Consider the following 20,828-nt stretch of genomic DNA (forward strand, 5'->3'; position numbering starts at 1 on the left):
GGTGAATGATTCATAACCGCTAAAATATTGCTTTCATAATTCTTTATCAAAATGCAATGAATCATAACTTGGTTGACTTGTGTGTTTAAAGTCTTGATGTAATGGAAGTGGTTTGGATGCACAATTGAAATAACCTAATTTCTCCTCTAAAACAACTTTCCTTTATGGCTGACATCACAAAGCCAAATACTGTATTTATACCAAGATGGTCTACATGTGTTATTATGAAGGTGAGAAACTAAAACGCACAATATGGCAGAATAGGTCCCGACCTATACATTAAAGAACCCATTAGCATTTATATCACTGTAGCTGCCATCAGAAGCTACTTTGACATACTTTTACATTGTTACCATGGTTTTCTTTTGAAGTCTGCAGATTAAAGTGATCTTGCCAGGACATGATTTTGACAGAGGGAGACCCTCCTGGAACATGAATTTGACTGAGAGTGGACCCACGACAGAAAAGTACATTTCATGTATTTCACCATTTTAGATCAGCCAACTTCAGATAGGAGTTGGGTTTAGATGTCTGAACTAGCAAATACCGTATGGCTGAAGAGTGAACTGACTTGCAAAATCGTGGTCAACTGATATGGGTTTTTTGATATCACATTTTTAATATCATCTTGAATTCAAATGTTTTATATAATTTAATTATACTACATAATACAAGCATATCATATTTACACTGAACAAATTTATAAATGCAACACTTTTGTTTTTGCCCCCATTTTTCATAAGCTGAAATCAAAGATCTAAGACTCTTTCTATGTAAAAGAAAAACACAAAAGGCCCATTTCTCTCAAATATTCTTCACAGATCTGTCTAAATCTGTGTTAGTGAGCACTTCTCCTTTGCTGAGATAATCCATCTTCCTCAAAGGTGTGGCATATTAAGAGTCTGATTAGACAGTATGATTATTGCACAGGTGTGCCTTAGGCTGGCCACATTAAAAGGCCACTCTAAAATGTGCAGTTTTATCACACAGCACAATGCCACAGATGTCGTTTTGAGGGAGCGTGCAATTGGCATGCTGACTGTAGGAATATCTACCAGAGTTGTTGCCCGTGAATTGAATGTTAAAAGCCATCTTCAAATGTGTTTCAGAGCATTTGGCAGTTGTAGTGATATAACCTTTGTAATCACCGGGAAGAAGGAGGCGGGAACCGGCGTACAATCGAAATGAAACTTTAATAATCACAAATAACCACAAAACAGCGCACCAGCCCCTCACGGATGACTGGTGCGCATAAATAAAAAGCAAAACATAAAATAATGGCCCAGGCCTGGTCCTCTCTCGTCCTTCACTATAGTCGCTCCAGTTTTATATCCTTCCATCTCCTACATGGGACTCGATACCGGCGGTGGGGCTCAGGTGCAGCTCATCTCCAATCACTACACCTGGCCTCACTCCTCGTTCCCACGCCTCTCGGCCCCGCCCCACTCGCCATAGCAGTATATCCAACCGGCCTCACAACCATAGACCACGTGTCACCACACCAGCCCAGGACCTCCACATCCAGCATCTTCACCTCCAAGATCGTCTGAGACCAGCCACCCGGACAGCTGCTGCAACAAGCAGTTTGCATAACCAAATAATTTCTGCACAAACTGTCAGAAACCATCTCAGGGAAGCTCATCTTCATGCTCGTTGTCCTCATCGGGGTCTTGACTTGACAGTAGTTCGTTGTTGTGACCAACTTGAGTGGGCAAATGTGCACATTCAATGGAATCAGGCACTTTGGAGAGGTATTCTCTTCACGCATGAATCCCGATTTTCACTGTACAGGGAAGATGACAGACAGCATGTATAGCATTGTCAATGTTGTGGATCGAGTGGCCAATGGTGGCGGTGGGGTTATGGTATGGGCAGGTGTATGTTATGGACAACGAACACAGGTGCATTTTATTGATGGCATTTTAAATGCACAAAGATACCGTGACGAGATTCTGAGGCCCATTGTTGTGCCATTCATCCACAACCATCCCCTCATGTTGCAGCATGATAATGCACAGCCCCATGTTGCAAGGATCTGCACACAATTCCTGGAAGCTGAAAACATCCCAGTTCTTGCATGGCCAGCATACTCACCGGACATATCACCCATTGAGCATGTTTGGGATGATCTGGATCGGTATATACGACAGCGTGTTCCAGTTCCTGCCAATATCCATCAACGTCGCACAGCCATTGAAGAGGAGTGGACCAACAGGCCACAGGCCACAATCAACAACCTGATCAACTCTATGTGAAGGAAATGTGTTGCACTGCGTGAGGCAGATGGAGATCACAACAGATACTGACTAGTTTTTGCTAAGCCCCCCCTACCCCCCCCCCCGGACCACCCAATACAGTAAAACTGGACATTTTAGAGTGGCCTTTTATTGTGGCCAGCCTAAGGCACACCTGTGCAATAATCATACTGTCTAATCAGCATCTTGATATGCCACACCTGTGAGGAGGATGGATTATCTCAGCAAAGGAGAAGTGCTCACTAACACAGATTAAGACATATTTGTGAACATTATTTCAGAAAAATTGTCCTTTTGTGTAGATAGAAAAAGTCTTAGATCTTTGATTTCAGCTTATGAAAAATGGGGGCAAAAACAAAAGTGTTGCGTTTATAATATGTTCAGTGTATATTTGTTTAACAAAATATTGACAAAAATAATTAGAAGTAAACTGAAACATTTTCAATTTGAAAAAAAAGTTCAGTTAAAACAATTAAATAAACAATTTATATGGCAACTTGAAAGTGCAAAAAAGTAATCCTTTTATGGAATTTTTAAACATAAAGTAAACAGTAATCAGTAGGAAACTCGAAATGTGCTCTGCTAAAGCATTTTTTGTCGATGATTGTGAAGTTCGTAAATGTAAATGTTTAACGGGTATTTAAAGACTTGTTTAAATGATATAAATGCTTTTCATCATCCAGTTACTCCCTAAAGAAATAAAATTCATTCCATGCACTTACTTCAACTTTCATTTTTGAGCTTTCATTGAGAAATGTTGCAAGCAGGACTCAAACCCACATGTCCTGCATGTGCACCACAGCTGAATGCCTAACCACTAGGCCATGGCTCTACCAACCTCCTTAATTGCAAATGCAAGTATGCCTGCTCACCTAGGTCTTTGTCTTTGATTTCCACAATGCTAACTGCAGACGGAAGACTTGAGATCTTCTCTTCATCCGAGTCTGTATGGAGGACAGTACTTGACTAAAGCAAGAAAGAGAGATTGTAAGAACTCACTTAATGACATTAGAAAGCCTAAAATGTTCTCCAGGACAGGTAATCAGTCCTTTATCCTTTAACCACAGGATGGAACACAAGACTTTGTGTTAATAAATTTAGTACATGGCTCAGGCCAGCAGGAGATTCATGAAAGATACTCTGTGAAATGGATGTGAGAGAAAGGTCTGCAGATGATAACCCACCAAGCTAAATCTGTAACATCTCATTCAGAGAAATGAAGTTATGCTGTTACTCTCTTGCTGTGTCTATTGCAATTGATAATGTAGTTAACATACTGTAGATAGCAAAAGGTGGCATGATTTACCCTGCAAGAGTGCAGCCTCTCGCTCCTCAGGATGGATGAAGAGCTTTGGGATTCAGGCTCATAATAAGAGGAGCTGCTCACTTCTTCTATTATCTACAAATAAGACATACAAAAAAAACCCTGTCAGGTTATTTACAGGTTAAAGTAATAATGAAATAAAAATTCACATCTTCTATTTTTTAAATGCATGTTATAGATCTTATTGTAAACAATAACATATCTGTGCATTTGTTTGATTTAAAAAAAATGTTTTGAGCTCACGTTAATCTGCCTCCATTTTTGAGTGTAAAGCCACGTTACAAACAATGCATAGAAACAAGTCTCACCGTACATTAATCATTACAGTAATGAACAACACAATAAGGAAGAAAAGTTCTGTCGCTACTTCCATTTAATCATAACTTTAAAGGTATAGTTTACCCAAAAATTAAAATTTTGTCATAATTTACTCAAGTTGTTCCAAACCTGTATGAATTTTCTCCATTGTATTTTTTCCATACTATTGAAGTCAATGGCTACCGTCAACTGTTTAGTTACTATCATTCTTCAAAATATCTTCTTTTGTGTTCAGCAGAGGAAAGAAAGCCATACAGGTTTGGAACAACTTTAGGATGAGTAAATGATGACAAATTTTGCATTTTGGGGTGAACTATCACTTTAAGTTTAAGATAATTGTAAGTGTGTTTAGATTGGTCAGACCTTCCTCCAATCTTCGGCCTGTGTGCTGCTCTGGAAGCCCAAGATAATGGTTTCAGAACCGGCCACCACCTTCAGCTGGTGCTGCATCTTCTTACTGTGATTGGACTTGTAGACCACGTAGCAACCCGTGAGGTTTAGCTCCAGCAGAGGTTGCAGGTCTTTAGCACACTTAAAACACTACCAGGGGAAAATATATATTAAATACTGTACAGTTACTTAAAAGAGTATTTATTATGGATAAATATACTTTCAAAAATAATACTTAAGTAATACTTAGTCAACATCAAAATAATTTCAGTACATTAAGGTGGCCTTTTCTTTCATTAAAATCATATTATCTTCAAGTACAGTTTAAAAAAAAACATACTTTTAATTATGTATATTTCAAGTAAATTTTTTTCAGGGACTGTGACAATCACATAAAATATGTGTGAGTGTTATGTGTTTTCTGTGCATTTTAGAGTAAGGAGTTGTTAGCTTAGCAACATGCTAAAATTAAACTTCTCAGGAAACTACTGTGTGTACTAGTAAAGTATTAAAAACAATATTTGTATGGTGGCTATGTGACTCGAAACAAAGTAGCTGCCCAGGATAAATGCTTTAAATCAGTGTCTTAGCTATGGTGTTCATCAAATTACACCGTGACCAAATAAAAAGCTGGTTTTTGACTTTTCCTGTTATTCTGTCACTTAAATTTTTCTTTTAAAGATTTGATATTGCTCTGAAAGACAGATGTGACACGTCGGTGTATTAAATCCTTCAAATACCCAATTTGTGTCATGCATACTTTGTAGCACGATTTTAACTGGATGTATAACGTACTACCTAAGAGTACATGCATGTGTAGACAAAAAAGCAAAGCCGTTTGGAAAAGTCATATGAAAGCTCTTACCAGTAGTGAGTTGTGCTTAATAATGAAGAGCTGGCGCGTCCACTGACCCAGCCACTTCTTCTTCCAGAGGTAGCCGCAGATGCGTGACTCTGGCACGGGTCTTAAACACGGCTGAGACGAGCTCCACTGGATGTAGTGAGCTCTGTCCTTCACAAACTCTTCATCATCCTCCTCACCATACGACTCGTAGTGACTGCTGTCTGAATCCACCTTGTCTGAGGCAAAGACAGGTATTTAGCATTACACGTGGATGTCAGTTGTTTCATTAAACTGCTGAATTGTCTCACGTCCTATATAAGAAAGTAAGTAGGGAGGATTGGAATGATATGAGGTGAGCAAATGACAGAATTGCATTTTTGGGTGAACTATCCCTTTAAAAATGAGCTGTTATAGTAGTATAGTTGTCTTATAGTAGTCACACTGACCTGTAGACTGACTGGCCAGAACAAACGGTTCTGCTACCTCGTAACAGTCCTCGTCCTCTAAACATGGGGCATGTGGGGGAACAGCAGGACTCATAGACTGAGAACACACACACACACACACACACACACACACAAACATAAAGAAAACATGTCAAATGTGTTTTCAAAGAACACCATTGACAATTTTGAAAGAAATACAGTAAAATACAGTAAAAATTTAATTGACTGTTTTCTATTTAAAAACATTTCAAAATGTCATTTTATCTGGATTCATCTTAGATGATAAATATAAACCTTTTGAAATATTATAAATATTTTTACTGATTTGTAATGCTTCCTTGATCAATAAAATTATTGTTTCTTTCAAAAAATAAAAATTACTGACATATATATATAAATATATATATATAAATATATGTATATATATAAATATATAAATAAATACATAAATAAATAAATATATATATATATATATATATATATATATATATATATATATATATATATATATATATATATATATATATATATATATATATTGTGGCGAGTGGGGCGGGGCCGAGAGGTGTGGGAACGAGGAGTGAGGCCAGGTGTAGTGATTAGAGATGAGCTGCACCTGCGCCCCACCGCCGGTATCGAGTCCCACGTAGGAGATGGAAGGATATAAAACTGTTTTGTATTTATTTTTGAATATTAAAATGTTTTGATTGTGCGCCGGTTCCCGCCTCCTTCTTCCCGATGTATATGGAGTGCGTATATCGTTACAGTGGTGCCGAAGCCCGGGAGAAGGAAGGACGCGCTGCTGAAGATCCCTCGCCGCTGTGGTGAATCTGCCGTGCCCTCGAGCTGGCGAGGTATGTGCCACATGGACGCTCGAGGCGGTGGGCTGGAGCGAGTTGCCTGGGACGGGCGAGCTCGCTGCCGGCCGCCCACGATATGGAGGGGCGGCTGCCGTCCGTGAGGGAGCGGAGGAGTCGGCGCCGTTCACCAGGGGGCCGGAGCCTGCTGCCTCCGCAATGGAATCCGGAGGAGGAGGAGCCGTCGTCGTCCGTCGGGCGGCGGAGGAGTGTCGTTCCATCCGCCGAGGGCCGTCCAGTGCCACCGCCGGGCACCGCGGAGGAGATCACTCAGCTGGTGGAGGGCCGAGCAGCAGTGCGTCTGGGAACCGGAATTTTTTTATTTATTTATTTTCTCCTCTCTCCCCTCTCTCGTCTCTGTCGCTCCTCCTTCCATCTCCTTTTCTCTCGCCTCGTCTGTCCTACCCCCAGGTTCCTGCAGGTCCCCGTGAGCGGTCCCCCCCGGAGGGAAGGGGGGGGGGGAGTAGAGCGCATTCTCGGGAGTACCCCCCGGCCTGCGAGGGGCGATGGGGGTATGTGGCGAGTGGGGCGGGGCCGAGAGGCGTGGGAACGAGGAGTGAGGCCAGGTGTAGTGATTAGAGATGAGCTGCACCTGCGCCCCACCGCCGGTATCGAGTAGAGGAGTAAGTAGGAGATTGAAGGATATAAAACTGGAGCGACTATAGTGAAGGACGAGAGAGGACCAGGCCTGGGCCATTATTTTATGTTTGCTTTTTATTTTGTGCGCACCAGTCGTCCGTGAGGGGCTGGTGCGCTGTTTTGTATTTATTTTTGAATATTAAAATGTTTTGATTGTGCGCCGGTTCCCGCCTCCTTCTTCCCGATGTATATGGAGTGCGAATAATATCGTTACATATACATATACATATATATATATATATATATACATATACATATATATATATATATATACACACACACACACACACACACACACACATGGCAGCAACTTGTTATCTAGATGAAGACAACTTGCTGAAATTCAATCCGAGCATCAAAATGGGGAAGAAAGTAGAAAATATAAAGTTATGAACATCCTCATGATAAGAACAGCCTGAACTGATACTGAACTGAACTGAACTGATATAAACAGCTATATGCTGCCCAGGCAAAGTTCTAACTCATTAAGCCACAGTGAAGACCACACAACCAAAATCTGCACCCTAATCAATCGAGACACATTCACATGAGCTGCTCAGGGTAACCACACAATCAGAAATGACGACAGCACAACAGGACAGCGTGATCACCTGCTTCTGCACATGAGAAGCATCGTATCTGAGGAAAACAAAACAGAGATGATATCTTTCTGATATGGAGCTCAAAATTCAGAGTTTAAATGCAGCTCTGCAATTATGGGAAGAAAGAGAGAGAGTATGTTTTTAGTTGTCCTAAGGGTCAGTCAGTCCACAGTGTTTAAGAGAGTCTGGTGCAGACTGTTCTAGAGGAGCACAGCTGAAGGACAATGGCTGTGGTCGGCGCTGGGGTCAGTAATTTGTAGTCCGACATTGAAGGCAAATCGGTAGCACTGAAAAAAAAGCCCTCCGAGAGTTGAAAAAAAAATGCAAAAGCAGAATGTTTCAGAAGTCCTGTACTCTTCAATTCCCATGGGTCCTAACTTTACCTTTTCTTATCTCTTTAAGAGTCAATATAAATAATTTTCTTGGGAAATGCATTGGCATCAATTCAAGAAAACAATAATAATAATAATTAAAAAAGTTTTTACTGAAGCACAATTGAATACAATTAAAACATGGTTAAGTCAAGCTTTTTACTGCAAGAATAATGACTGTTTGCAAACAGGTTTCCAAAACCAAATAAATTAAATGTGAATTTAAATTTAATTAGCCACAACTCTCATTAGGTGTTAACTAAAACTATAAAATATAGTTTTCATCGACTGACATAAAGTTCAAATAAAATATAAATATTAAATGAAAAACCGAAGCTCATAAAAACAAAAAAATTCGAAATGTTGCCTTGTTGTTGAAGTACTAAAGCTACAAACACTAAAACAAAACCAAAAAAATAAAAAATAAAAAAACTAATAAAATAACAAAAGCACATAACAAAATTACACTATGTAAACTGAAAATATAAAAATAAAGGCTAATTCAAAATATAAATAAGTACTATACTATAATAAGTACTATAAGTACCATCTATATAAAATTAGCCAATAATTGGTGTACTTGTATCTAGGATCGTAAAAAGCATATTAGCATAACAATGACACACTTAACCATTATGATCAACAACAGACTAAAACTGACTAACTTGATGTGCTAATAATGCCTTTTTATCCCATGTTCAGTTCAGTGTCTGTTTGTTGGAAGGTGGGTGTTTGACTGAAGAATTTCAGAAAGTTAATTAAATCTTTTCTTAGTCTTTCTTCTCTTTTATCTCATGAATTTTGGTTCTTTCTGATTCCCCTCTGGGGCTGTTGGGGGAGGCGTGGTTGGGTTTGGGAGCACAGCCTGTACAGCTCTGGGGATCAGACACATATCTGTGAATGAAAGATGAAAGGAGTTTTTGTGTGTTCACGAGTATGTGAGGGAACGAGGGATAGAGACCAAGAAAGAAATATAGATGCAAGAATGGAACACATTTGTAAGGGACGGCAAAAGCTAAAAGGATTAAAATGATAAGAACCAAAAAATGTCCGAAGCTAGAAAAGAAAAACTATGAAAGGAGTAGATGTGAATTGCAGATGTGAATTGCAGTATGCAGCCCATTTGGACTTTAAAGAGGGAGCAAATCTCCATTCCATGAAAATGCATCATTGCAGATTATGTGCCAAAGAAAAGGAGGAGAAGTAAAAATTGTGACAAAAGAGAATTTCTATAATGGGTAGTGGACACAAGAGGGGTCTTGAATGCACACTGAGCCCCTTAAAACATTCACTGTACATTCCACATCTCTGTCTCTCATTAACCATTATAAAACTGAATGAAGAGAGCTTCACTGCTGTCATCGCACAGGCAAGCACACACATCCTAAAACAAGCAGGTCATTTTAACCGTGTCAAATTGAGCTTGTTACATTACCTCACGAAGCACAGGAGGAACCAATCTAAGCGTGTAAAACCCCCACTCCTTTCTGAACCACACACACAAACCCACCTAACATAAAGACTACTGGAAGAACGCATTACACAGGACCCATATCTCAGCTATAGGTGTGCACAGCAAACTTCATTAGGGATGCAAAAAAATATCAGTCCCATATTAACCCTGTGGGGTCTGAGGGGGTTTGGGGCCCTGGAGAAGTTTGACATGCCCTCAGATTTGTGCTTATTTCAGTAGCTTAGAAACACATTAATGGCTAAAGTCTGTATTCAGCACAAACTGGGCTAAAATAATATGTAAGTGGCATGTTTGTACAAGTTTGTAGTTTTGAGAAAACAACATTTATGTGTGTTTTATTATATATTAGAGATTTTTAATTTAGTGTTATCGATCTGACATGTAGTTGTGCTCTTTTTCTCCACTTTTGAATTTAGATTATCCATCTAAGTAGCTAACTTAAAGTTACTCTTTAATAACACTGTAATAATTCAATAACACTGTTAAATGTAATCTTCAACAAAACTTAATCTTAAGGCAGGCATGTTAGGGAAAATGTAAGCACAACTCGGAGCCGTATGAGGCACTTTTTATGATGAATGGATGCACTTTTATGGATGCACTGCAACATCCACTGAATGCCGTTAAACAAATTGGAAGATCAAAGACCATTTTAATATAACTCTGACTGGATTCGTCTGAAAGAAGAAAATCATATACATAGGATGCCTTGTGGGTGAGTAATTCATTGGCAAATTTTTATTTTTAAGTGAACTAACCCTATAATTGTTATATATATATATATAAAAAATGAGTAGTTCAAATGAATTCTGATTAATAGAAAGTAAAAAAAAAATAGAATTTATCTGAAATAGACTATTAAGAACTATTTGTAACTTTATAAATGTCTCTACTGTCACATTTGATCAATGTATTCTTGCTGAATATATATATATATATATATATATATATATATATATACATGTTGCATATCTAGGAAGACCAGGAACATGTATTAAGAAAATACAGTAAAATAAGTAAATAAATAAATGGGGTCAACAGCAGATTTTATGATAAGTTCAAGAGCTACTATGTAAATGGTTTTCCCCCGCTCATTATCAGTGCAGTGTATACTCTATACTCTCACGCACACCAAACACCCGTAACATTCAAAACATGCATACATGCCCAATCTACAGGCTCAGAGTGCTCATGCTCATGGGACTGCGATTGTCTGGTTGGCATGGAAACCCCAGTATTTTGGCGCACACTTGGCGGGTGACCTCATCCTTCCCACAACTCCCAAGAGATCCTCCTTTGCACCATCTGACTTCCTTCCCTCTGTGCGGTTGTTCTATCGGTTCATCTCTCTATCTCTCCATCACCCTCCTGTCTCATGCAGACAGCAATAATTATCCTCCTAAAGTCCTCTTCCTCCACTCTGCTTCCCTTCCAGCCAATTACAAGGCAGCGTTGGGTCACCGAAACAGGCCTCTCGCTTAAACATGGCATTTCCTGTTAAAGATAGGGCCTGTCCCCCTCACTTCCTTCCCCTAAATCTTTTTCAAACAGGCTTTTGATTTTGCTCAGGGTTCTGAAATTAGGTGAACTTCCTATTGCACGTAATTGCTGTGATCTAGAAATGTCCATGCTGGGTTGTTATAAGAAAACAGAGCAGAGGAAATACAGTGATGTCATTAGAGATCACAATTCTGTCCTTATTTATTTAGTGAAATAAAAAAAATAAAAATCTGAAGACATTTTGCAGCACATTTCATGTCATAGTCATCATGTGCCGCATTTTCACTGAAATTACCCGGAACATTTGTACCAGGAACTTTTTTCCCCCCAGATCTGTTGCTTTCTGCATTTCAGCCGCGGTGTAAAGTACCGGGAAGATTAGGTAGTTCTTAATCCTCGGTAGTTCAGACTTTGTGCATTCGACTCGGGAGTGTGATGTCCGCGAAGACGCAAGTCCGGTAATTCTGAAAACAGCAGCGTACTTGATAACATCAGTCAGCTCATCTTGGCAACTGCAATTTTCCTCTGTATATTTACAATAAAACGAAATAGGATATAAAATACCCTGCTTTCGTTTTCATTTAAACATAATAACAGCTGCAGAAATGTACTTAGTTCAGGGTGTATATATACAGCCATTACAATGAAACAAAATATTATATACATTTGCCTTTTTTTTTTTTTTTTTTACATATAGATAAATTGAATACAGACCAAAGATAACCTGTTAGATTTACCCAAAACTAAATGGTGGTTGAACCCAACCAATGCTGCGTGAACTAAACCATCCAGGATGTTTAGGGCCTAAGCCCTGCCCCCGAAAGTTCCGGAACTTTGAAAAAGTACTACCTCGCCAGCAGGGACTTTCTGAGGGGCATTTCTTTACTCAGAACTTTATTTAGTTCCTGGTTCCTCTGGTGGAAACACACCGAGTACCAGGCCAAAGTTCCTAGTTCCTGGGTAAAGTTCCTGCCGAGTTTTCTTGACATACATGACACTGTGCTCTGATTACTACCTGTCTGACCATTCTCTTAATAAAATACTGCAAATGGATCCGAACGTCTCTGACTCCACCTTACAGTGTGTCAACTATCCAGCTCTATCATTGACCCAGTAGATCAGCTATTGCACCTTCGTTAAGGAGGCCTATCTACTGAAGAGTATGTTCAACAGTTCCGTGAGTTATCCTATCAAGTACCACTCTATGATGATATTTTGTTTAAGGACTTGTTCCGTTTTGGACTCAATGACCCAATTAAGTCATGGTTACCTAGAGGTGAGTTTAATGACAGTTTAAGGGACATCATGGACTATGCACTGATGTTATGTGACTCTCTGTTCACTGTGGGAGAGACAGATGACAGCGTTGAAACCCCAAAGAACGTGCAGTCAGCAGCAGAGCTTGAACCACTTGCACCACTGCAGAAGATGGCCGCCAGCCCAACGCCACGTCACAAGATGGCCACCAGCCCAAAGCCACTGCACGAAATGGCAGCCACAGCTGGCCAGAGTCTGGACAAGTCGCCGCTGATCTTCCAGAGTCAGGTCAAGTCACCACTGATCTTCCAGAGTCAGGTCAAGTCCTCGTTGATCTTCCAGAGTCAGGTCAAGTCCCCGTTGATCTTCCAGAGACAAGTCACACCTCAGCTGATCTTCCAGAGTCAAGTCGCATCTCAGCTGAACTTCCAGAACCTCGTCTCATCCTGTCGGTTAAACCCAGCAATGTTCTCACAGCCTGTTGTGTTGCTGTCAAGGAGACTGTTACTGCCGTGAACCTCCAGAGGTGGCGGCAACTGCTGCATAACCTTTCGGAGGTGTCAGTAGTATCCATCCATGAACTCTCGTTGTGTCCTGTCATGGCTATGGAGGCCGTCTATGAACTCATTGCCTGTCATGTTACGGCAATGGAGGCCACTCAGTAACTCACTGCTTGTCCTGTCTCAGCCACAGAGGCCATCCACAAACTCACGTTCTGTCTTATCATGGTCACAGAAGCTATCCACAAACTCACTGTCTGTCCTATCATGGCCACGGAGGCCATCCACGAACTCACTGTCTGTCCTGTCATGGCCACGGAGGCAATCCACGAACTCCCCTCTTGTCCGGTCATGGCCATGGAGGCTGTCTATGAGCTCTCGTTCTATCCTGTCACAGCCATGGAGGCTGTCGATGGGCTTCTGTCCCATCTGATTGACTGTGGTGGTCCTCTGCTCCGCCCTTGTAGGCTTCTTTCTCATCTGCTCAGCTGTGGAGCTGTGTCATAATCGTCAGCTGGAGTGCCCATGAACTCCAGTAGAGGGCACTCCACTCAGGACTCTGGCATTTTGTCCATTCCCATTTCCAACTGCATTTCCCAGAATCCCATGCATAGGGCTAATCACCACCAGGTGTTCCTCATTACCACTCCCCTGTAGATACTATGTTTGGACTCTCAATAGCCGCATTTCCACTGTCGGGCCAGGGCGAGCCAGGGCTTAAAGCGGGCCGGGCGGGGCTCATAGCTCCGGGCCAGTAGCACCGAGGCCAGAATAGCGCAGGGTTTCCACAGTGGAGCTTGAAGCACCGCTGCACGTCACTAAAACACGCCCTTTACACGCCTCTCAGAACAACGTCATGCAACCTCAAAATTTCACCAACAAAGAGAAGTTATCAGAAAACTAAGAAATAGGTCACTGAAACATGCGCGATCACAAAACGAAGATGATAAAAGCGGCCGTTTGTTTGCATGCTTTGTTATATATTCAAATTCAAAACCATCGATGTTTTAACTATAGAATAAGTGATACATTGATCATATTGTTTTAATTTATCAGGACTCAAAATTATTCACACATAAATACACTTATTTCTATTTTATTTATTTATTTTTAACGCTCATGAAAATAGCCTGCTTGTTCAGTCAAGTCTGTTTCTGTTTATTAGCCACAGTAGCCGTCACATTTAGAATGAATGATAACATAACATTATATTATAACATTATTAGGCTATATTCTTTTATGATAGGCACCTTGAGCTAAACTCTCGAGACGAGGCTTGTGACAGATAATATTAAGTTACTTAATAAAAACACGATTGTGATATAGAATAAGAAGCTGACGTCTGATTTCTTCCAGCGGTCATATTTTACCATGTTTACTATGGTAACAAGTTTAGCGTGCATATCTTTTTCATCGCTCATAAATATTTCTGCCTTGTTTAGTGATTATAATCCACAGATCAAGTTATTTCAAACACTCGCTGCTGACTGGAAGAGAGTTTTGAGCTCGACTTATTTAAAAAAGTGTTCAATGCTGATGTTAAAGCTGTTATCTTTCTGAAATGATCCTCAGCGCAGACTCACTATTTTTATAAAAGCTCCCAAACAAAAATGATTATTATATTTTGATGATATGCAACGTGGAGCTAAACTCACGAAACGAGACGACAGATAAAATGTTACTTAATAAATACACAATTGTGATAGAGAATAAGAAGCTGACGTCTGATTTATCCAAGCGGTCATTTTTACCATGTTTACTATGGTAACGTTAATGTTTAGCGTGCATAGTCTTTTTCATCGCTTATAAATATTTCTGCCTTGTTTAATGATTATAATCCACATCGGATCAAGTTATTTCAAACACTTGCTGCCAACTAAGAGTGAGTTTTGAGCTCAACTGATTTTAAAAAGTCTTTAATGCTGCTGTTAAAGCTGTTATCTTTTTGAAATGATCCGCGCTGACGCTCTCCAGACACGGAGAAACTCCGCCTTTGTTCATAACCCCTCCTCTAGCCCCAGCTGGCCCGCTTTGGCCCAAGGATTTCGTCAGGCCGAAGAAACCTGGCCGTTGGCCCCGAGGAAGCCCCGGCGAGGCACGATCAAGCCCCGGAAGTGACTGTGGAAACGCGACTGGCCCTGGCACGCACTAGCACGCCCGGTCCTAGCTCGATAGTGGAAACACGGCTAATGATTGCGAAGTCTTGTTTAGCCCCGTCTAGCATTTCCGAGCATTTCCCTAGTGTTTGTTCTTTCCGTGTTTGATTTTGGATTGTGTTACTGCCTGTGATTCTCTGTCGCCTGCCCCGAACTCTGCTTGGTACTGATACTGATTTTGGATATTCCTTGACATATTTGATTACTGTCTGACCATTCTCTTAATAAAATACTGGAAATGGATCCGAATGTCTCTGACTCCACGTTACACGTGCAAAGCAGTTCAAAGAATCAGTCTCTTTAAACCCATCCTTTCCGTGAGCCCTGACTGGTGTGATTGGTCAAATGGTGCAGTCCTTTGTGATTGGTCTACAGCATACAGTGCGTGTCTGAAACAAAACGGAAATTGTCATGGCGGAATGACAGCCCTGGGGTCTCATTAATAAAACTCTCCGTAGATTTCATCCTAAAATTTTACATAGGCACAATAGCTAGATTTTGTGTATGTCCAAAAGTTTTCAGATTTATAAAACCATAAGTACACCAGAACCTGTGCAAAAATCCCTTTATAAATCCCAGTCAGGGGGAGATTGTGCGTACGTGGGTCTCCACCTCGTCTCCTCCCCAAAATCACCATATATGGAGCTTAAAATGCCTAGTTTTGCTATGCAAAACCTCATCTGCATATCATTTCCATGCGAATTCCCATGCCTTGACACCATGTTTAACACTGAGACAGTAGGGAAATAGTATCCTTGCTATGTTTTAGAATAAATATGTGAAAATATCCATAAAAACTAAATGGTTTCAAGTAGTTCTCAGATATATTTTAGATGATCTCATTATTTTACATTGGCCAAATAGAATTTGAATTATTTAATACTAAATGTATGCAGATTTGCTGATAAGATTTTAGTGGAAACAGATAAGACCATGTTTATTGCGGTGTATTGTCTGATTCAGCACATCACTGACAAAGTATTGTAAAAAGGAAACATGTAAATCTTACCGTTTTCTCCTAGTTATTTCCTTTAAATATAGTGGAATTTTTCATAATGTTGTAGAGATTTACATGACATTAACACCTCCGTGCAGCTGTGGTTGTACAGTAATCCACCATAATATCGCATCAAATGCGCATCATCGATCATTGTTCTCGCTAAAATATTTCTCATAACATGTAATCTGTAGTTTAGTTTAAAGATTAATTATTGTGCACCTAAAGCACTCCTCGCTGTCATTAAAACTTCATTACTTCATTAATTGTCTCACTCCATGAAAAAGAGTTCATACGCATGCTTTATCCGTACATTGCATCCTTATTTATGCCAAGTTTATTTTTAATAAATCACGATATGACAAGATTGTGGTAATTATGAGATGTGATCAAACAAATTTACTCTCACAGCGTAGGATACAGCGCTTTCTCAAAATAATGTTAACCACACAGAAATTTTACTGTGTTTGTGGAAAGGCAAGTTGGCGACCTAAAACGCGGGGGTCAATATGCTAATGTGTTACTTTGTGACATAGAGGCGTAACATATTAAGATTTAATTTCTTCACGACTCGTTTCGGTGATAGTGAATCGACTTTTTTTTGACTGACAATAATTTTATCTATCGTGCACTGTGGGCTTCACAACTTTGCAGATAGTTTATGTTCACATACAGCTACATGACACACTGCATGAACGTTAATAGTCCAAAAGGCATAACAGGGGCACTTTAGATATACATATAGAAAAATGTAAAATATATATAAAAAGTAAATCTATTTTATTCAAGCTCATTTTTATTTACTTTAACCTGAAGTTCTAAAACTATTCCTGAACTATTCCTTTAAGAAATCCTTGGAATTTCCCCTTGGAAAACAGGATTAAACAGTTGCCTCCTTTATCTGTTCATTATGAGTCAGGGAATGTTATTTAATTTGTTTATTTAAACCTTTTCTGCCAGAAAGAGGAAACAATGTTTTTTATTTTAAAGATTTAGTGGAAGGACATCATCTTACAGATTACAGAGTACATTACACAAACAAACAAAAGCCAGAGTCAACATACTCCCAAATATTCTTGCTGTTCTTCACAGAAACCAGTGCAGCACAACTCAAATAACCACAGTTTAACAAAGATAAATCTAAAGTCACATTTACCATTGTTTGGCACATCACAGGCGGAAATCCAAATTCAATTTCAACAGGAATCAACTCGATTGGGAATTTTGCGTGAAAGCGAAAGATATCCCCCACACAGACATCACAAGAGGTTCAAGTACTGTATAGTCATGCAATTAAGCTTTTGACCACTACTCCATTGACAAAATACTTTTTTTGAGCACAGAATTTCACGAATTTCACTTATGTGGTCGTAACAACTGCCCTGTGTCTCCTTCTTATGAGTGTGTTTTCATAGTGTTTCTTCATCCAGCACTGCTCTTCCCTCTCAGTTCTTCCTGTCTCTGTTGTTCATATGTGGTTGCCCACTTGAAAAACCTTGGTTACGAGGCAGGATTTGACCTCTGACCCCATGCCCTGCTCAACCCTTGGGTGAGATGAGGGTTCAAGACCACAGCGAGGCTGCGCTGAAGCTGGGAGATACTCATCAGGTGGCCACAACACAAGCCCTGCTCCAACCCGGTGCCCTGGGCTCGTAACCGCTAGTGTGCAGCCTAACTTCTGCCCTGTTATTATGGCCATAGAGCAAGTGTCTCTTAAAATACACATCAGAGCACAAGTACAAACTGTAGTGTGGCTCAGAGAAGACATTACAACACCATCAAACACTAGTGTACTCTAAAGTACACATCACGTGATGCTTTAAAGGTATTCATTACATTATACATCGACATCCCAAACAACTGTCAAATACATAGAGGCACATAGATTTGTTGCTTTAGCCAATATGACATTCATCTTTGAATTTTGTTGTGAATGCGAAGCTACTTTGTTTGGCCTCGTAAAAAAAGGACACGACTAGAAATCAGTGGTTAAGCTGTATTTACAACACTGTTCCAGAACAGTCCAACCCAAACATTCAGATGTGTGCAGCGCATTTTGTAAAGGACAATGACTGTTTCCTGGGAGAGTAGCCTACAATGTCATATTTGATTCAAACATGAGTTTTGAGCAGTGTAGAGTAGCGCTTGTTGTTTGTCATTCCTCTGATCATAAATGCAGACATGGTTTTATGTTTATGTAGCGCGATATGCAATGCAACGTGTACAAAAGACAGTATAAGTCATTATAATCAGTAATTATGTCAGCTGTGGGTTTTACTGGTTCTCTCATCGCGCCGGGACACACGGTATCACAGTATGTTAAGGGGTGCAAGATTTCCGTCACACGCTTGAGGTATTCAGCCAATCACAGTGATCTGGATAGCTGGCCAATCAGAGCACACCTCACTTTTCAGAATGATGAGCTTTGTAAAGAACTATATGTTTCAGAAAGGCGGGGCATAGAGGAGCAACAGTAATGTACATTATATGCAAAATAATGTGTTTTTTTAACTTTAAACCACATAAACACATTGCAGTACACCAATTACACAATAATGTTATTTTTAGCATGTCATATGACCGCTTTAGGACATTTACACGGTGTTGTTTGCACTGTCACTGGGCTGAATAACATTATAATTAAATTAAAATTAACTTTATGCATTTAGCAGATGCTTTTATCCAAAGCAACTTACAGTGCATTCAGGCTCTAAATTTTTACCTATCATGTGTTCCCGGGGAATCGAACCCCCATCCTTGCACTTGATAGCGCAGTGCTCCACCAATTGAGCTACAGGAACACTAATGCATTTAATGCATTTCTGGATTTCTCCGACGTGATTCAAACACCCACAAGAACATAAAACCATTTTTAATGCCTGAGAATGGCAGCAGGTGTTCATTCACACAATGTTGGCATACGCCACAATGTTGTTTTGCAAAGCTGTATAGGAGAAAAGTATTTGTTAACTGTAATAAAGGCTGGTAAAAACACAAGCATAAGATTTGTACACTTCTGCAGTCGAACGATAACACTTTCATTTATTAAGGCCTCCAGTCTGGTCTGGCCTGCCTGCAAACAAGACTTCAGAGTTACAACATTAAACCTACATTAAACTGGAAAAAAGGAAGCTAATTAGAAACAAAATTACTAAAACTTAAACTAAAAATTAAATAGTCAATACAATAGAACTACTAAGACTGAAATAAAAATAGAAATAGAAATAGAAAAAAAAAACTAATAAAAATGACAAAAGGGGCTGGTGACGTCATGTGACTGCAGCAGTTATTACATTCTGATGGAAGATTAGAAAGACAAACTTTTTTTCTTTGGAAAACTGACTATGAACAGAGGAATGCTGCACGATAAGACTAGGAATGTGTTTTATGTAAACAGGGTCCACTCCAACTCAATATTTGCTTTGCATGTAAAATGGGCTTGCATACCAAATAAAAAATCCCTCTTCTTTGACAAGCCAAAAAAGCTGTAAGATCATATTTAGAGCTCATACCATGTCAATAAATGTTTCATTAAGTGTTCTAATATCATGTAGTGGTTCCTGCAGGAGGGCTGGACTCACCCCGGGCTGCAGGAGGTCAGTAGAGCTGACTGAAAGAGTTTCCTCTGCCGAATGAGCCTCAGCTGTGGTGCTTTCCCTGAGATCACTGGGGCCTCCAGAGGGACAGTTCATAATCATGTACTCCGCATCCTCTGCTAAACATACAACACATACAATCTTCATTTATTTACACAGAAATGAACTCAAAATAGGCTATAAACTGCATTATGAAGAGTTTAGCCTTTCATAACAGAAGTAATTTACATGTAAAAGTCTTAAAGATGTAGCAGGAAAGATGGTAAAGATGACCTTTTTTATATGTAAGGGTTACATGAGAGCAGCGGTCTTTGAAATGAACATCTGTCCCTCTCGACCTCTCTGTGACCCTGCACTGTCAGTTCAGCTCAGTCTCTACAGCTGCAGGTGGATCTCAGACAGTATCAGAAATCATATAAAACACGATGGCTTTGTTGGAGCTGTGCTGCAGCGGTAGTTCACAGGTGGGATGTTTAACAAAAGTGCACTCTTTGTATGGTGGAATTTAATTACCATTAAAGATCAACAAGTATACTGATACTAAACAAGATACTAAAAATCACCTAGAAATGAAAAAAGCTGGATCAAAAATTAATCATTATAATCAACAAACATTTCAACATTACATATATAAGCTCTCTCTCTCTCTCTCTCTCTCTCTCTCTCTCTCTCTCTATATATATATATATATATATATATATGTATGTGTGTGTGTGTGTGTGTGTGTGTGACAAAACTCAATGGAGTACATTTGTAGAAACAGCAAATAATTGTATGGGTCAAAATTATTATTTTTCTTTTATGCCAAAATTCATTAGGACATTAAGCAAAGATCATGTTCCATGAAGATATTTTGAAAACTACCTACTGTGAGTATATCAAAACTTAATTTTTGATTAGTAATATTCATTGCTAGGAACTTGATTTGGACAACTTTAAAGGTAATTTTTTTGCACCTTCAAATTCCAGATTTCCAGCAATAGTTGCATCTCGGCCAAATAATGTCCGATCCTAACAAACTATACATCAATGGAAGTCTTATTTATTCAGCTTTCAGAAGATATTTAAATCTCAATTTCGAAAAATTGACCCTTATGACTGGTTCTGTGGTCCAGGGTCACATATAGACATTGAAGAAGATTCCTGTTTCAAATAAACGCTGTTCTTTTAAACTTTTTATTCATCAAAGAATCCTGAAAAAATTACAGTTTCCTCAAAAATGTTTTCAACACTGATAATAAACAGAAATGTTTCTTGAGCATCAAATCAGCACATCAGAATGATTTCTGAAGGATCGTGTGA

At 39.5% G+C, this 20,828-nt stretch overlaps 1 protein-coding gene across 1 annotated transcript in view; it reads right to left on the reverse strand.

Moving 5' to 3' along the window:
* LOC128018336 (actin filament-associated protein 1-like 2) overlaps positions 1 to 20,828 on the reverse strand; it is a 44,980-nt gene that overhangs the window by 10,023 nt on the left and 14,129 nt on the right. The window contains exons 3-8 of the mRNA XM_052603791.1: positions 19,512 to 19,645; positions 5,578 to 5,674; positions 5,153 to 5,367; positions 4,261 to 4,437; positions 3,562 to 3,654; positions 3,128 to 3,221 (exon numbers count right to left, since the gene is read on the reverse strand). Of these exons, the coding sequence (XP_052459751.1) occupies positions 3,128 to 3,221; positions 3,562 to 3,654; positions 4,261 to 4,437; positions 5,153 to 5,367; positions 5,578 to 5,674; positions 19,512 to 19,645 (810 nt within the window). The remainder of the gene's footprint in view (positions 1 to 3,127; positions 3,222 to 3,561; positions 3,655 to 4,260; positions 4,438 to 5,152; positions 5,368 to 5,577; positions 5,675 to 19,511; positions 19,646 to 20,828) is intronic.

Source organism: Carassius gibelio, chromosome A8, assembly GCF_023724105.1.
Source record: "Carassius gibelio isolate Cgi1373 ecotype wild population from Czech Republic chromosome A8, carGib1.2-hapl.c, whole genome shotgun sequence".
Taxonomy (NCBI): Eukaryota; Metazoa; Chordata; class Actinopteri; order Cypriniformes; family Cyprinidae; genus Carassius; species Carassius gibelio.